This window comes from Trachemys scripta, chromosome 7 (assembly GCF_013100865.1).
Source record: "Trachemys scripta elegans isolate TJP31775 chromosome 7, CAS_Tse_1.0, whole genome shotgun sequence".
NCBI lineage: Eukaryota > Metazoa > Chordata > Testudines > Emydidae > Trachemys > Trachemys scripta.
Genome location: NC_048304.1, coordinates 94,838,136 through 94,857,353, shown reverse-complemented (window position 1 = coordinate 94,857,353; position 19,218 = coordinate 94,838,136). Strand labels below are relative to the sequence as shown.

The 19,218-nt window shown below is 36.5% G+C and overlaps 1 protein-coding gene across 1 annotated transcript in view; it reads right to left on the bottom strand.

Annotated features, from left to right (window-relative positions):
- MYOF (myoferlin) overlaps nucleotides 1-19,218 on the bottom strand; it is a 112,435-nt gene that overhangs the window by 15,059 nt on the left and 78,158 nt on the right. Inside the window, exons 29-41 of the mRNA XM_034775572.1 lie at nucleotides 18,044-18,183; nucleotides 17,545-17,718; nucleotides 16,004-16,115; nucleotides 14,167-14,244; nucleotides 11,032-11,213; nucleotides 10,776-10,934; nucleotides 10,539-10,637; nucleotides 10,081-10,242; nucleotides 9,410-9,575; nucleotides 8,234-8,310; nucleotides 2,859-2,870; nucleotides 1,491-1,589; nucleotides 299-424 (exon numbers count right to left, since the gene is read on the bottom strand). Coding sequence (XP_034631463.1) covers nucleotides 299-424; nucleotides 1,491-1,589; nucleotides 2,859-2,870; nucleotides 8,234-8,310; nucleotides 9,410-9,575; nucleotides 10,081-10,242; nucleotides 10,539-10,637; nucleotides 10,776-10,934; nucleotides 11,032-11,213; nucleotides 14,167-14,244; nucleotides 16,004-16,115; nucleotides 17,545-17,718; nucleotides 18,044-18,183 — 1,586 coding nt within the window. The remainder of the gene's footprint in view (nucleotides 1-298; nucleotides 425-1,490; nucleotides 1,590-2,858; nucleotides 2,871-8,233; nucleotides 8,311-9,409; nucleotides 9,576-10,080; nucleotides 10,243-10,538; nucleotides 10,638-10,775; nucleotides 10,935-11,031; nucleotides 11,214-14,166; nucleotides 14,245-16,003; nucleotides 16,116-17,544; nucleotides 17,719-18,043; nucleotides 18,184-19,218) is intronic.

Sequence of the window (19,218 nt, the reverse complement as noted above, 5' to 3'; positions counted from 1 at the left end):
ATTTAGCAAGGCACTTATACACATGGTTACGTCCTAAGGAAGTCAATGGGACTTCATTAAACTCAAAATGTTTTGCTGAATAGGAATGTATTCCAGCACATGCTTAAGTGGTTTGCTGAATCAGAGTTTGAGTAGGAGTGGAGGGTGCAATGCACCTCTCAGAGTCAAACAGAATGTGTCTGGCACAGGAGTAGACTCAATGTATGTGCAAATGATACATTCAAAGGACTACCTCCAGCCTTTGGTTACTTTTTCATTTCTGGTGCAACAATAGGATACTTTTTTTTTTTTTTTTTACCTTAAATTCTCCTACCACTGAAGGGTCATCATTGTCCTCTGATTTCCCTCTGTACAGCTTAAATGTATCAGAGAAATCTGTCAAGCCCTTAAATTCAGGTACCTCCTCCAGTTCACAATCATATACCTAAAGTAAAATTGAAGTGACATTTAAAAATTTAACACACACACCAAGTCCATTAAAAAGCTAGTGTCATTTTGGTGTAGCAAAGCTGTACTCCACTTAGGAGATGTTAGGGCACAAAACCATTCGTATTATTTGCACTCTTACCTCTTTACAGGGGGAAAAGAACAGAATCTATTTGGAAAATGTGAGTTGTTTCTGGTGCTGTCAATTCCCACTTGTGTCTTAATCAAAACCCAAATCAACTGCATTCCCCAACCTCAACCTCACTTGTGCCCCCATATGTGTATACATGAAAAAGTGGGACTGGTCTTAGAAAGGATATTTCTGGCTCCAATTTACACCAATGCACAAAGAAAAATATTAATTAAATATACAGAACTGCAGACTCCATCAATGTGCTTCTGAGCTTTTCTCCAGAGAAATCAATGGTAAAACTCCTATTGAGATCAGTGGTGCAGGATCAAGCCCTTAATATCTGTGTCTAGTCAATAGAGGAAAAAACTGCAAGACCTTTCTGGAACTCCTTTCACTCCCTCCCCACATGCCCTTTGGCATAAATAGTGACAAATCTGATGTGGGAAGAGTCGTAACTTTCCTTACTAATATTAAAATCAGAAGGATATTAAGGGTCTTATCTTTATCTTGGCTTCCCTGTTTGCATGCCCAAAATAATTACAGGCAGTTATGTGCCTGTATTTATTTGTGGTTGCATCTGGTATTGAGATATTTAACTATTTATGAACCTACATATCAGGTACACAGACATCTGTATGTCTTTTTTTTTTTTTTTTAACCAGGTGAAAATGGAAACTGACTCCAATCCATTTAGGGCTGTCAAAACACCAGTTTCACTGTTCAAGTTCTGTTATGCACAATATGATACTTTGGAGAGAAGTCAGATGAAACTTATGATGAGGTTGGATTGCTTACAATTATGGCAATATGAAAAGACAAGACTTAATCATTTTTTTTTTGGAGACTAACAATCAGATACAATTATTTTTATGTCAAAAAGAGAGAACATTTTGACCTACCAAAATGTCCCTTTAATTTTTTTATATAGTACCTTTAAAGTGTCATATCCTTTTTGAATATATTGTCCACATTTTTCATGGTCTCCTATTGAAGCGTAAAATTTGCTCCACCAATCAACAATTTCTTCTTCCTTAAAAAAAGAAAAATCTTTTAGTGGTAGACAAGAATGAACTTTATAGCACGCACTCCAGCCTCTTTCTATCATCTATAAAACAGATGCAATGACTAATTAAAAGTATAACAAAAACTATTATTCAAAGGTATAATAAATAATAAACAAATAAAGGTCTGAATCAAAAAGAGAGCAATGAAATTTAAAGTTAGGGCTAAACTGTCTTACTTAACTCATAGGAATTACAATACCGGATCTATCAATGGTCTGTCTTGTCTAGCATCCTGCCTACAGCAGCACGTACTACTTTGTCTGGCCTTTCTTCTTGAATATGCACCTAGCCACAGCAATCTATGCATTTTGGCTATTGCAATGAATTCTAGATACTGTGGTGCCTGTCTCCTTCAAAATGCATACATTTAATTTATTCATAATACCTAGAGTAAACAGGTCATAAAATTCTTTCATATGGGGGTTAAATACATCAGTCCTGAGACAGGTAAAACTCCCACTGATTTCAATAATACTGATACAGTTAGAATTATATTGGTCCAGATCTTCAGCTGGTGTAAATTGGTGTCACTCCACTAAAGTCAATGGAGCTATGCTGCCTTTATACTTGCTGAGGATCTGGCCCATTGATTTCAAGGGGAGTTTTGTCAGAGTAAAGTCTACAGGATATGTCCATTAGGAAGGAGTAGGGAAACCATCAATGAATTCTGGAAACTATTACCTCACTTTCCTTTCCCCTTATACTTCACAACAGTGTGCAAAATATATATATATATATATTGTCCTAGTGCTGCACCATTATAGTGAGCAAGGAAATAATTTTAACAGTTTCTTTCAATTATTTTGTCAGCATCTTATCATAGATATGTTGTGTATCTAACTCTATAGGGATTAGACAGGTAAAGTCACCTGTTATTTGTAGAAAGTAATCACTCTAGAGAAAAAATCCAGGTAGTAACTATGAAAAATATTAAAGGATTGTGGCATTTATAGAGGTGATTAGTGATACTCAGATCAATAAATCTGTTGTTTTGAATAACTTTTGGATTAAGTGGAGGCTCACATGTCCATTTTGCATAATTTTCCTAAATTTTCCATTCTGGTCAAAAGGTGCAGGCAGCATTTTATTCTGATGTTTTTCAAAAGTTACAAATCCCTTCTCCACCCCCTAAAAGTATCAAAACCAGAATACAAAGTTAACTTACCGATTTCTACCTGGAGCTTTGACTTACAAGAAAGCACTATGCTATTATAAATAAGGAACATTGTAATTACCTTTTCTGTAAGCTGCTCATAAGGATCCATTCATAAAAAGGAGCAAAACAAAAAATGAGGGTAAATAAAAAACAGAGTTTATAATGTTTTACATTGGGGGCAGGCGATAAAGAAGGAAAACTTCGTTTTCATATATAAGTTTTATATTTCACAAAATGTTTTACTTACTTAGAAATTATTCAGAGATGATTTGTTGCTTTATTTGTTGAACTATAGTATTTATTACATACCCAGTGAAATGTTGAAAGTTGTCAGGATTGGGAAATTTATGTTTTGGTTCTTGTAACAATGTTTTAAAAAGTAAACAGAGAAAATGTGTGAGTGTATTTATACTCTCGTGGAACCCAATGCCGCATTCCTCTCACACCCACAGCTTTAACGGATTTGTTTTGGGTGTGCAAGGAGGAGTGAGAGATCTGGCCCATACTTTGCTTGGTTGGTTCCCTTACAAGTGGGTCCAGGTCTATCTCTAAATCAAACATAATAATTTTTAATTCCACCGAGATTTTGTTCCAAAGGATACATACACACACACACACACACACACACACACACAGAGTAATTTGGATTGTTTTGTTCTTTTTGAAGACTCTCATATTTTACTCCTTACATATTTATAAAATAGTTGCTAATGCTTACAAGTCTTTTTGTTTCTCTTTTTATTGCCAATTTGCAGCTTTAAAAATTGTGGTCATTCTATAGTCTGAAAAAATGTGAAGAATTATAAATACTCACAACAACTTTCACAATCGCAAAATTAATTATATAATTTACATTATGAATAAGGATCTTCCATGAAGAGCAAATATTGTACCACACTTATTTGGAAGCAATGATTACCGCTAGTGATTTTTTGTGTTTGTAGCACCCATTGTGTTCTAATTTAGAGGTATAATAATTAGATTGTTGTGCAAACCAAAAGAAATCCAGAAAATAGCATATGAGTATACAAACCAAATGTACTACTCAAAATTCCTCATTTCTATAATGAAGGTAATTGTCCTGTTTGGATATTAAAATGTACTGTATTTCAGTCATCATGGCTAACTTTAAGATAAAATCAGAAGTATCCCATGGTAACAAATAATTTCATACTGTATGAGGATTTATGACAATTTCTAAACGAGCAGTTTGCCCTCAGAAACTCTGATTACCTATCTGTTCACCTACAGGTATGTAATAAATTTAAAGACCTTGCATTTTTTAATCTACATTTTTTCACTAATTCACAATGTTGAAGATAGATGAATGACAGTTTTTCATGAAAACAATGTTGTTTGCCTTGCTGTGCAACAAGCTTCATTCTTAACTCTGAATTAAGGGGATTTACCACAAAACATAATTATTTATGGTCTCTGAATCTTTCATCAGAACGTAATGTTCAAGGTGCTGACTGGTTTAAGACTAATTTTTTTCCTGATATACCGTCAAATGTCTTTTCAAACAATATTTTTAATAGCTTTGAAAAATGTTTAAAATCTAAATCCCACAAATCCCCACCACAAACTGTAAATATGATCTATATTTTGGATGCTGTTAAAATTAATAAGCAATGTTCATTCATAAAATGCCAGTGATTTAGGCTTAAATCATTATAGATAAATTGAGATTTTGGAGAGAAATATTCACATGGCAAAGACCAGATAAAATAATTTATCAATTTCTTTAGCTATCCAAGGACCTCATTATGTATTATTATAAATGTTCTTTCATAACAAATATTGAACTGCTATTTATTTATCTGCTCCAATTTATGGAGACCCTGTACTATCAGCCACAGTTGAGTCTTAGCAAGGTAACAGAATTATGTTTTTATTTACTGTTGATCAATCAGTATGTTTTCCCCTGGAAAATCTAATTTTAAACAAAATCCAAATATTGGTAGTAGGGCTGAACCAATCATTAATTCTGAGCTGTAGATATATGACATGTAAAGGAACTGGAAGAACTCCCTAGTAATTGTAAATATACTACTATACTTCATATAAAAGCATCCTTCACTCCAAAATCTCTCTACAGAAGAATTATCAAAAGAGAAGTGAAAGCCACATGACCAAGGCACCTAAATCCCCACTTGGTTATCTTCATGCATTAGCTTCATACATACATGCACTGCTGTTGGAGAAGCCATTTTGCTGAGTGCTGTTGACATACTGCTTAAGCACTGGAAATTGGAATGTAATTGATGAAATTTCTGCAACTGGGCCCTTAGTGTGTTATCTGTACATCACATATGCTTTCCAAAAATATACTTTTAATTCTTCTAAAGAGACCTTTTATCATATGGATGCTATTAGTGTATGCAATGCAACATTATATTTACTAAATTGATGTCCAACTCTAAAAAAAAAAAATTGTCGAGCACACTGTATAGTATTTATAAGTTTTCCCTTCTATGGGTGAAATCCTGGCCCCATTGAAGTCAATGAGAGTTTTGCCATTGACTTCACTGGGACGAGGACTTTTACCTTAGGCATCTATTTTGTATATAATTATTAACTGACATAAAAAAAATCTCAATATGGATTGGGAACTTGGAAAGCATTAACATGATTAGATCAGCAGGCCGGTTTTGTTTCTACTATTTTATGTTAAACAGCAAGTCCCTCTGTGTGAGAAAGTAGAATATAGGGAAACGCATTATTATGAGGTCTCTAAATGAGTCCACTCTTTCTGACATTAAGATCCTGAATGAGTAGTGAAAAAAGAATGTGTACAGTACATTCAATGAACACGTTAGAAATAGGGGCCAAGCCACAAAATTTGGATCTGAGTTTGAACTTTTCCAAAGTTCTGGAGTGTTTTCACTGACCTCTGTAACATTAAAAAATCTTTACTTGTATAAAGGAAAAGGTGGAGTCACACAAACCAAAAAAAAAAAACAAATTAAATCCCAATGTTGACTTATGCTTAAAATTTAATATGGATGTGCATAAGAAAAAAAACAAAGAGAAAAAGTTCCTGTATGTTTGAAACGTATGGTTTCCAAATACAAATTTTATCATTCTGCTTTTATTTTTTTAAGAAAAAAACTGCTATCAAAATTCTGGCCTGTATAACTTAAAAAAAACCCAACACCCTTTAAAAATATTGTTTGGTTTGTCTGTGTTTTTTAAAGAAATTTGTTAATTAAAAGCATCTACAATCAGTAATTTTTGAAAAAACCTGCAAGCTAGGGGACAAATTTTGGAAACATAAAATCAGTGGGATTTGACCCCAGGTTTTAACAAAGACCAAACTTTTGTAATTGAATTATAAATACCTGTAAAATAAGGTTTGATAATGGGATTGCTGAAAGAATCAGAACTTTGAAGAGATCCACAGGACAGAACAGAAAGAAATATACATGATGCCCTGGGCAGCAGAAACGTTTCACTTGATATGAATTTGGGATGGCCTTAATACTAAGGGGGTGGCAAAACTATGACTGAGATACAACTGCCATTCCAAATGGCGTCAATAAATCCTTTATACCATGGTCTTGATTCTCTACTCCTTCCAAAGGGAAAGAAGAGAGCTAGCTGGGGCTCCCTGATTCATGGGTGTCAAATCCCAGTGGCAACTCAAATTTACACCAGTGGAGGATTGGGCAATTTTTTACCATGCCCCTCAAATCACCCCACTACCACTATCACCACACTGCACTCCCTTCCTTCCCCCAATGCCAAGGTGGAGGGGAGGGGCAGTTAGTGCGGAAGGAGGCAGAGAGTTCCCTTGTGTAAGGGGAATGTTTCATTGGCTATCTCTGGCTAGTTCCAAGTCCTTTTGCACTGCATAAAGACCTTAGCTGACCAGAGAAATTCCTCCCCCTGCATTTTGTTTATTGTACTTATTTTTAAAATGTTTGGAAAGCATTACAATTGTTAATTGGTACTATATTTTGCATGCCTCTCCCTGCTCCTTGTTTTGTCTTGCATCCACAAATCCGGCATCTCCTGGAGGTCTCACCAAAAACTTTAAGCTTAGTGTGGCTAAAATTAAAAATTGTCACTGATTTCTTCCTCCAAACCCTCTCCTTTTCCGGCTTTTTCTCTTACTGCTGATAACACCATAATTCTCTCTGTTGCTCACAAAATAACCTGGGGACATCTTCGACTCCTCTGTCTTTCTGTTTCTCACATCCATAGTGTAACCTTCAAGCTAAATTAGGTAAAATGTTTTAAAACAGAAACAACACAGAAGACTCGATATTTTGGTATTTTGATGTACCTGGTCAGCCATATGCAAACTGCAAATGCTTTCCAGAGGTGACTGTGTAAGTGAATGGACTAAGCCTCACACTACTTCTAGCTGAATGGAAAGGTTGGACAATGGACTGAATGTATACTGTTAGCTGCTTGAACATATTGATATATCTATAGTCTGGTATGCCTGTGATAAACATCTGCTGCTTTCACTGGCACTGTTTATATAGCATAATTACAGAGCAGCTACGCTACATGAAAGACAAAAGGGGATTGCATAGAGAGGGATCCTCAGTAAAGCAAGAAAAGAAGCATTAAAAAAATATAATGCACATCATAACTGCAAGCCCCAATGACAAAAGAAAAAAGATAAATAAGCACAGAAGCAGTTGTTTAAGATTTAGTGTGTTAAGCATTAAATCTGGGTGAATAGCTCAAAAATGTTCAGCAAGTGCTTGCTCAAAAACTTGAATTCAACACCAGTTGTGTCTGTTGTTGAATTCACTTTGGCTTTTGTGGATGCTTTCTACGAACAATCTAGAAAATGAGTTTACGGGCAGGAGTAGTCACAAAAATATTTTGAATTGTAAGCAAATATTCAAGAATATTCACAGAGCACAGGTTTAGAACTTGTAAATGCAAATATTCACAATAGAAACCTGATTTTAAGTGTAACTCATCCAATCAGGAAACAGAAATCTGCCATATGACCTGTGAGTTCAATAAACCAATCAACACTTCTAGAATTTCATATCTGAACACCTGCAACAAACTGCTCATGAATGATCTGAAGACCAAAAATTATTCACCAAAAGTATTTAGTGAACAATTCGGAATAGGAAATAATTTGAAAAGTTATAAACTGCTCACAGACAATTCATGAACAGATAGAATAAACTGACTGAGAATACATTATTATTAATTATTTATTCAACTCTACTTTGCATGAAATACATCATTTCAATGTTAACCATAAGAAAAAAAGTAATAATAATTAAGATACTTCCTTTGCTCCCCTGCCACAATACAAATTTATTTTAAATGACACTCCAAAATGCTCCAACCAATTTTGCAGTTGCTTCTGCGACTTGGGCAGAAAAGCTTACAGAAATCCAAAATTGTATGCTAAGTAGTTGTTAATAAATCATGTGTCCAAAATATGAAAGTCAAGCATCAAATTGCAAAGATTACCTGAGCTGCTAGTAGTGGCTTTGTGTCTTCCATTTCAATGACCACATCCCGACGAGGCACAGCAGACAGGAGGCTAACTGTAAATGAAATATTTTCTTAAGGTGAAATATGCCAGTCAATTTTGCTATCAGAATTTAAATTCAAATGTTATAGAAGATGTAAAAGAATTTATTTGGTGTGGGTTTGACTTTTTAAAGCAAGCATTTATTTGCAGTGTTTTGTTAACTGCTACTCAGGATTAGCTCTTTAAAGAAATTAGCAAGAAATAGCTATGTTACATACATACTTTTCTCTCTCTCACACACACACATATCAAAAGCAATGGAGTTTGAAGAAAAAGCCATAATGGGACATTTTCAAAGCTGCAAATGGCAGGTCGGCACCTAATGCCTATTGAAAGTCAGTGGATGTTAGACTATTACCTGCCATTTACGGTTTTCAAAATCTTCCTATTGCAATTGAAAAAAAAATGGTGCCTATATGCATAATATGACAGTACAGTATAGTGAACTAATGTGGTCCATTAGGAGCCTGATCTTCAAGTTGATCCATGTGGGTGCTTATGTGGTCCAAATGCATGGAGCAGATTAGGTCCTATGTTTCCATGCTACTTCCTTTTTTTTAAAAAGCTACTGTGGTATTTCCATCCATTCTCTGGAATAATGATGATGGCTTTCTAAGGAGCACTGAACATAAACTAAGTAAAAGATGGGAGGATTAAATAAACAATGGCTTTCTGAATAAATTTACCCATAAAATATAATGCCATCTTCGTAATAACTCCCTCTTTGCTTTCAGTCTTTTATCTTTCTCCTTGAGTGTCATTCTCTACATCAGTACTACCAATTACAACAGTCATTTAAAGGTAGTTATATTGCATGCATATGCTACAGAAGCCTTTTGGAGGTACCAGCTGATCCAATGGGCTGACACTGTCTGTTGTAAGAATACAGACATTGCCCTGTAGGTTGTCATCTCTCTTCTGAGGCTCTATAGATTACTGCATTGGTGATTAATACTGTGAGTTTGATTTTTCACTCAAACCACACTGTCACTAACTTAATAAACAACACTAGGTGGCTATAAATCTATTCCATATATATAGTGAACGTTCAAGGTGGATTACTCCAATCTTCCTCAAAAAAGGAGAATTGTTGTCATCTTCTAGCTGCCTACCTTTTAGTTGTGGTGCAATGTCTTCCCTAGTAGCGTAAGGGTCACAGCGAAAGTCTTCTAGGGACTCAATGGTACACTGTCCCACAACTGGTTTCCGTCCGAACTGTCTGTGGTCTATCACTTTAATGACTAGTGATGGAGCATATATCTCCTCTTTGGGCAAAAGCTAGAAGTTAAAGATAGAGTTTAGTTGCTTGTGTTTAGAACCATGGTAGATAAGGAGAATAAAGAGTTTTCACCTGAGTAAAGACTGCAGGATTGGGCCACAGTCTCAGTAATTTAATACTAAACTTTCATGATCTATGCATGTATATTTGCATACATCATGCAGCTCCATGCTGTACTAATTAAATATCAGTATAATAATCTTTTAAAAATACATGTATTGCCTCAAAGTAAGATTTCCCGAGCCTCAGATATTACAGTGATGAGGGCCGTATCTAGACAGATCTATAGACAGATCATCAACATAGTCATATTGATTAGTAGCATTTGGGAAGAAATGTTTAACTACCATTATGAGAATTTTCAGACTCAAAGATGAATGTCTTACATTAAGTCAAAGAAGAATTGCTTATTCCTTCTATTGATTTTTCTACTAAAAACGAAACCTAGAGCGTAGAACATTTAACACTACTGAAGATCTTTGCACTGTAATTTTAACATCATACCACTTTCATGAAGAGTACAGAATATGGAAAATTTGGTGTCTTTTTGAGGTTTTTGATCACTACTGACTCCACCATTTCACCACCGCACTCTACAACGAGACTTGGAGAAGTAACAGAAGCCATTTGGTAGTTTTTCATGTTTCGTAACCCCCAGGCAAGAATCTGTAAATAAAATCCAGTATAGGCATTACTAAGGGAAACCAGTGTGCTAAAAATGATACTGAAATAATAACTGGAAGGGGAAAACAATGTCTTTCCAATTATAAGGTATGGCTGACATATACAGAGAGAGAGAGGTGTTTTACTAAAAAATGTTAATGACACTATGCTGGAAAATAAGCCATCTGTATTTATTTTATTACCACATTATTTATGGAAGCAAATATATGAAGACATTTTCTACCTTCAAGATGAGATTCCTCTCATTATATTCAGTTAATTTGAGCAGCATACGCTACCTCAATAGCAGTGAGCTGAACAACAGGTCTAATTCCTTGAGGTACCATGTAAAGCTTTGGTGCTCTTTGTGATGGAAGAATTGGAAGGTTGGAGCCATTCTATGAAGACAAGCACAGAAGCACAAGTTTCTCTCCTTTTTCTTAAATAGAGTGCATTGTATATAGTAAAACATTCACAATGGTAACTGTTTCAATATACCATACTGTTTGGAAGAATATATATATTTTTAAAATTACCTTGTCCCTCAGAATAAGCTCTGCAGCTAAAAGGATGCTCCCACAAGCTTTTCCTCCATTCATTACAGGATACCAGAGAAGCTTAGGTGTGATATCCACTTCTGGGTTTAGCTTTACCATAGGAGAGCAAACACTTCTTCCTAGAAACTCATCTTTGCCCTGGACAAATTGGCCAATCAGAAATCATAAACTTTAATTAATCTGCTCTCTCCAAGTAAACAACCAAAGGGGAATCAAGTCAAAAAAATTCACATACCACTTGGTCATTGTCAAAAAGTTCAATAACCACATTAGGTGGATTTTGTACTACTGTCTGTGGGTCTCCATAGATTTCAATTTCATTAAATATAAGCGTTTGGTCCCACATGGGATTCAGAGTTGCATGGATGATCTCTGTTGTTTTGCTTTGATGGAGGAATGAAACATGAGCATATGGATCTGAAAGACCATACAAAGATGTAGAAAACATAATTAAAAAAAAAAAAAAGCGTGGCCAGATCCTCAGCTGATGGAAATTGGCCCATGTACACCAGATGAAGATCTGGCCCACATTATTTTCCTTCCCTCTTTGTCTCCTCCCAGTTCAAGTCTCTTTACCTCAGTCTATAACAAACACCTATGGATGGTGATAGCAGGCAGCAAACAACCCTATTACAAAGTATAACATCCCACTGTACTGATTAGAAAAATCTTATCCTGCTAGTATTAAAAGCGGTGCATGTAACTCTAAAATGTAATATTCATAGACACCACAGTGAAAGTGTGGTAGAAATACCTGGATACATAACTCTTCACCCACTGTAATGAATATGTAACCCTCTGGAGTGGAAGGGTGTTATGTATGAACCTCTGCATGTGAGCTATGAAAACTAATCCTACCTGAACCTTCACTTATTCCGCCATTGAACCTTTCTTGAGGCTTGAAAAGTTTACCATTTTTCCTTCACTTTCACATGCCTGTGTACTTCCTGTTCTAGCTTGAATCAGAAGTTCAAGTGCCTTAACACCATCACCAATAAATAAATAAACGAATAATTTTGGCCTGATTATAAACAAGGAATGTCCAGAAATCTCCTGGGGAGATTTCTAATCCGGTCTTGGGGACCAAATATTGCTTAGCGGAGCTAACCCTGAGGGGAAAAGAAACAGATACAATCCCATTGCCCTGGGTACTTGCCCACCACAACTGTCAAAACTCATCTGTGAATTCCCCATGATGATAGGTATCCCAGTTTTTCCTTTAAAAAGTCTCTTCACTCTATGTATGTTGCATCATAGCATTAAAACCTATCCTTTCTGTCCAAAGCACTCAAGAGTCATCAAGTCATGGCGGTCTACACAGGTGAATCCAGTGGCAGAATTTAGGCTGTTACAAGATTGGTAATATTTTTCATGATCAAACATGCCTGGATTTGAAACTACAACTTGGAGGTGATAGTCTTCATATTTTGTTACTAATTTCCTGAGCCATCTGGTTCCCTCTTCATAGCCCTTCATGATTTACAAATACATCATCGCACACAATGGAATGGTTAACACAGAACTGATGCTGAACTTTTAAATTCTCAGTTTGGTTACTGCAGAGTTTGCTCTGTGCACATCTTGAACACCATAATAATGTGTGTAATGATTAAAATGTCCTATGAATCAGAAAATTAGCCTGAAAACTAAAATGAAATTTTAGCTATACTAGACTCCTCTTACAATTACTGATTATATCCTCTGTCTAAGCTTTTCCTTGATGCCTCTGTTGCTGTACAACTCAATGGACTCATAAATAATACAAAGAGATCATTCTAGTTCTGACTAGTTGCTGAACAATAAATTCTACCAGGCTATTGCACAGATCAAGCTTTGGCCTCAAACATGCTTATTTATGGCAGCCCCCTTCCTCTTGTGAAACAGAACTAAATGATTAAAGTGTTCTAGGCCTACTATTACGTAGACCTCTAAATCATTGGGATCTCTGAAGAAGGTATCTGATGATGGATATTAACATTTCCTGTACAAATTGCCATTACCAAGCACCAGGGGCTATTTTAAAGGTTATCTTTAGGTCAGCTTCAACAGCCTCTAGCTAAGTAACTAAGCCAAGTTTTATGTACTTTTATGTAAACCTTCAAACATTATTGCTGTTAAAGTACAAGTTTAGGCATTTAGGTTTATGTGTGTCTGCATCTGAGGTATCTGTCAATTAGGGGGGGTTGTTGTAGATCCTTTGTATTTCTTTTTAAGAGCTGCATATTCAAATAAATCCAAAACAGTGACATGTGCTATGTACATAGAAATTGAACTCAGACAACATATGAGAAAACAGCATCACTGCTACAATATACTTCATTCTATGTTTCTATAACAAATTATGGAATGCACTAGATATGTTCAATTAATAATAAAAAGGGAAGAAGAGGAAGAGAGAAGATGGAAACGTGGAAAAACAAACAAACCTCCTGAAAAACCCAGCCCCCCCATCCACAGTGTATTCATTCTATCCCTACCCTGTTAGAAGTTCAAAGTCATGTTTATACAGTATTCCATTCTGTCCACGCAGTGGAATTTTTCATTGCAACTAACAAACATTAAATACTTGAGTACCTCATTAACTATTAGTTTACTCTAGATTACAAACATACAGACTGATACACACAGGTAGAAATATCTAAGACTTTCCTTATGGATGGAGCTATGATAAAGTCATACAAATGAATACCAGGAGTAAAAGTGATTTGTCTGATCATCATGCTACCATGGATAAACTACTAGTTTATAAATCTTTACAATAGATCATGTGGCAGTATTGCCTATTAAGGGTAAAACATTTTTAGTTCCTGTACAATTAAGCACTAATGAATACCTTTGTACAAATAAACAAGACTCATGCTTAGTAGTAAGGTACATATAATCTGCAATTTCTGTACAAGTCAATATTAGTGCTAACGTAATATAAAACTTTAGATAAGGCAAGAACTTGTTGATACAACAAGCAGATATAGCTTGATTCACCTCTGCTACCCTATGGGGGGTGGGGCAGGGTTACACATTGCATAGTCTTGGGCCAAAAAGGAGAAGCTAGGGCCCAGGAGAGATTCATCCATGGGGAAGTATAAGCAATGTTTGCACAACCTCTCTCCCTACAGGAGAGATGCTGGGAGAGCTGCCAAGGGGGTACTGCTGAATCAATGCATTTCCCAGATGCACTAGCCACCCCTCTTTGTTGGACAGTACTGTGCACTTTGGGGATGTGCTGGCCAGCTCCGGATCCCACTCAGTAAAGCTGTAATTACTGCCATAGGGGCCTACAGCAGGTGAATCAAGCTATCCTATAGCTGAAATAAGCTATTCATTCATTGTAGGGAGTGGGTTTGTTGACTTGAATAAGATTTTTCCATACCTGAAAAACTGTCTTTGTCTAAAGCAATAAGATTTCTTGCCTGATAGATGTAGCAGCGAAGGTGGTAACTATACACTCCTATACAAAATAAACAAAATGAGAGTCCAAATGTAGTGGCTAGAATTAAACGAGTGTGATTCTTTTAATTAGGCTATTTTGCATTTATAAAACAGGTATTCAATGGCTTCTCAACCAAAGAACGAACAATTTTAGCACCATGTATTAACTTGGTTATTTGTGACCAGTGTACTGGTATTATCAGGCTAATGTATGGGAGCTGCTTCTACAGCCCAGCACAAAGTAGATGAAGATCCGTAGAATGGGATAAAATGGATGCCATTCAGTTTTTTCACTTCTGACTCTGCAGGAGACTTTAAAAAGTCCTAACAAATTACTCTGTTCAAAAGAGTCTGATAATCAGATGTAACTTCTCATGCACCTGTCTGCAATTATATGAGATTAGAGGTCAGGACCAACAGTTCTTTCTTCAAGACTTTGAAGGTAGAAGTAGCACTGAAAACTGCAGGATTCACCCCAAAGCAAGCTAGCCCCGAATGTATTTTTGAACATTTTTTAATTCCTCTCTGTCTGCCCCAAATCCAGAATGTTGGTCAATACAGTTCACTGGTTTACTTTGGGCCAAAGCCTGATCCCACGAATTCAATACAAGTGTTGCCATTGACTCAAAAGGGAGCAGGAGCTTATTTAAGCATATTAGACATTTTATTTAAAACAATAAAATTCCATAAAATAGTTTTATTAGCTCAACATCTGAAGATCAGAGGGTAAATAGAAACAAAAGTCTCAACTGAAAACTTTTTTTTTTGGCTTGGCTTTTTATTTTCAGCTAAATCCTATTTGAATTCTGAAAACCAGTTAAAGGGCTTGTAAACCAAAGCTCTAGTTCCTTCCTCTGATACTTCCTCCTCTCCCCCCCCCCCCCCCGTGTATGTTATGCTCAGGACAGGTAATTCTTCATTTTCCACCATTGCTTGGTACAGTAGAATTTAGCAAGCTGCTCCCAGACTTATTTGACTATAAAGGGAGAGGAGACAACTCAGGGGTACCCGTAGACTTCAATAAGAGCATGTGTACAAAGAGATGAGCTGAGAGAGGACTGTTTGGATCTAGATCTGGATTATGTTTAGATTAGGGTTTGAGGCTGAAATGCAGCTCAGTCTTATATTCAGATTTGGCAAGGGTAAATCTGGTTGGCTGCTTTGATTAGGTAGCCAATGAAACAAGCATTTGGCTCCAAAAGAGTAGAGTGAATGGAGGGTCAATAGCACAACTGTCCATATTGCACTATTACTATCTATCAATCTACTTTAGGTATCTGTAAGGCACCTATCAACATGGGAATTAAGCATCTCTAAATTTTCATATAATTATGAGCTACTAGAGATTATTTGACCCATATTCTTTAATCCAGTTTATTGTTTTTGGTCCTGTTCACTCAAATATTTTTATTAACTTTTCTCCTGATAGGATTTATATTTAGATCTTCAAATGATGGAAACAGACAAAGTTGAACATTATTAGCTGTATTATGCATTGTTTGTCTTCCAGTAGCCACTCTAGGCCGCAATCAAGGATCTGACCATCATTGTGCTAGGAGATGCACGAGCATATAATTAAAATACAGACACTGTCCCAAACAATTTACAATCTTGGTTAGTAACAAGATGCAACAAGTGGATGCGACATGTACGCTGGTGGGGTGTGGGGGAAGGAGGATGGGGTAACAATGTGGTTCACTACCTGGCTACTGATTATCAGTGATCGGTACACATACAATAGAAGTAAGTCATTAAGCAGGGATCTGGCAAAAACCTACTGTCAAAACTGCAGGAAACAATTGGAGTGTTGGCACCAAATACACGTGTGGCAGACTCCTTGGCTTTTTCCGAGCTCTTTGCCTCTTCTTCATCAAGGCTAGTGTCTGCTCCCTAAAATCATATACAAAACCAAGTTCACTGACATTTACATATACAGAAATAACCTGATCTTTATGTTAATGGCTTCTTATGTACACACTGGGCTTCATTCACTCCTGTTGGGGCAAGAAGAGGTGCAAATTGTACTTCCCTGAACAAATGAAGCCTAGTGTACTGCAGAAGAAGTTCATGCTTGGCTGCAGGCAAAGGTGTTTGCTCTGCCACTCTCCTTTGGGAAGACAATTTTTAAGTTGCAGTCAGAGCGCTATAGAAATCAGTCTGGTAGTCATATCCACTTCCTGGCCAATGCTGCCTGATTTTGGGGGGTAAACTGGCCACTTGCAAGCAGGGCAGATGAGAAGGAGGGAAAAGAGGGAACAATTGTTTTGGAGGCCTGAGCTCGGGGGACCCCAAAATGTATAATGTCTGTGTAAATAAAGTGAAATGGGAGGAGCTGGAATGCCAGTGAACATGATGTACCAGGGACCCCCATTTCTCTCGATGAGCCTGCCTGCAAGCACCCTACCCTGGCCACCAACCTCCTTTAGAGAGCTATTCTGTTGCTGGGGGCATTATCCCCCCAGTTACACTGGCACAAGCTGGCAGCAACTATGAGCTGTGTCTAGCCCAATATTTATTAGTTAATAAAGGTTAAAAGGAACAGACACTAAAAAGCAAATTTTCAAAACTCCATGGGAGTCAGGCCCCGGGGAAGTGGAGGAAAGAAAACAGATATTATAAACTAGATGCCTGTTATTTGCTGCTTATGATGCAAAACAAGAAAAAAAAATGTAGAGCCACTGCCACAAACTGGATTTTCCCTAGTATGATGCCACCATACTTTCTGTATCCAATATCCTAGTAAAATATATTCCTTTTTCACACTATGTTCTTTATACGATTCCCTAGTTAATGCCTTAGCATATACAATGTATCCTTTCATAAACCTATGCAATAATTACATTGTGATGATCTATTAGTGACCATATAGATATCTTTCTATCTTCCCCCCCGCCAATTGTTTGATTGCCTCTAGATGCAAATATCCAGCAGAGGCAATGACTGCCCATACCTATTACTGACACAGTTACTCTTTATGCATTTAATTTATACCCTTGAGCAGCTTTACTATAGTTGGATCAGCTCCTTTGCTTTTCCAGGTGGGTGGGTCACCTCGGGGTTCAGTTTCTGCTGCCAAGTCTCATAACATGCTAACAGATAAATAATTCTAGGAGTCAAAGAATATACGTATTATGCAGGAGGTCAGACAATATGATCATAATGGTCCCTTCTGGCCTTGAAGCCTATGAATGCCTCAGTCACACAGCAATTTAATGGTTATAAAGCATCTCATGCAGTAGCTTGCTGTATTTAATAACACTAATTTTAAAACTTATTTTCCTGTTAATTAAACAATTACTGCTGTGATTTTACTACTTACAAGAGCACCTTCAAGTTTAAAGATAGCTGCTGCACCATGTGTGTCTGAAGGAGCCATTTTTCTCCTCCAGCGTCTACGGCGGAATGTATCAGAACTGCGTGGTTTCCAGTGAAACTTCCAGCCAATCAAAGATGCATATTCCCATCCTTCTTTATCTTCATAGGATGCCATTACCTAGGAGACATCAGAATAAATACAAACCATCCACACTGTACTTACATAAATGTCATAAAAAGTCTGCAATAGTTACAACAAAAACAATCAACCCTTTTCAAAATAAACTCTAAGTGAAAGACAAAGACACTATTCTACAGCAGGAAAGGGAAACTGCATGTCAAATAAAGTTGTTTTAAAATATTTTTCTGTGGGTAGAAACAGAATGTTGTTCTGCACTCAGACTTATCTGTGAGATTCATTTCAAACACATTTATCTCTAAAATCATGTATTATGTGTAAGAAATAGAAACCCTTAACTACAGTTCTAATCTGCTCCTTTTACCTTTACTCCTGTTGCTTGGCTTGGATCCTTTTTGCGTTTTCGCACCAGTCTTCGCCGTCTGTGTATATGATACATTTTCTCTGCAGCAACCCAGGACTTTGGCTTATTGTCGGGAGGAATTGTAATTCCATATTCCCACCCTAGAACAGGATTTGTTAGTTATCTTTCAGATAAACAGTGTGAGTTATAAACAAGAGGAGTTTGGGTTCTGCAGATGGTCAAGTTTCATTGGAAATAAAATAAAAATTCATAAGGGGACTATTTTAGTATTGCCAACCCTAAACATTTAAAAGTCATGGGTCATGTCACAAAAAAAAAATCAATATTTTGACTTTAAAATCATGAGATTTTATTTTTTTAAAAGATATTTGGAGTTCTTTTTATTTACTTACTGGATTTTGAGACTTTAGGGCGCATTGGGGTCATATTTGCATTCTTTACAATGGGGAGGGCTAGAAACTTACTTTTTATTTTAAATGGAAGCTGGAATTCAAACATAATCACATGATCTCAGGTTTTAAGAGACCACCCCCAATTATTGTGAGAAACATGAAAAAAATCACAAGATTTGGCAACACTGCTTTTTATATTTCCACTGTACAGAATTGGAATTCAACAGCCAGAATTCTGGGGTCCAGATTTGTATGTAGTCTGACTTTCTGCTGTGGAAGGTATTATGACCTCATGCACTGAGACTTAACCTTAGCACAGATGGCAAAACTACGTAGGAGGAGTAAGAAAACTTAGATTCCAATGATGCCAAACAGCCAGTTGTTTCACTGGACTTTAAAAAAAAGAAAATAGCTATCCGAGAGTCTTCGGTTCTTTAGAATTCATCTAAATTCATGATAGTACTGCAGACTTCTGGGCTTCAGATACTCTTCTCTTAAAACTGTCCCTTCTACTTTCCCAAGACCCTTGTTTCTTGAACTATTTAGAAATGTTTAATAGATTCCTTGTTTACTGGCAGGCTTTGAAGTCAAATATGTCCCCCAAACATCCCTATAGTATCCTAACAATCATCTCGTTACATGGTTTACACCACACCGACACCCTCTTGAACCATTTGCTGCTGGATCAATGGATCCATCTTGTATTTGGATTAATTATGAGCAGGTGGAAATAAGAGCAGTTCTAGTAACAAAGAGTCTCTCTTTACTGTGCTTGCGAATTTC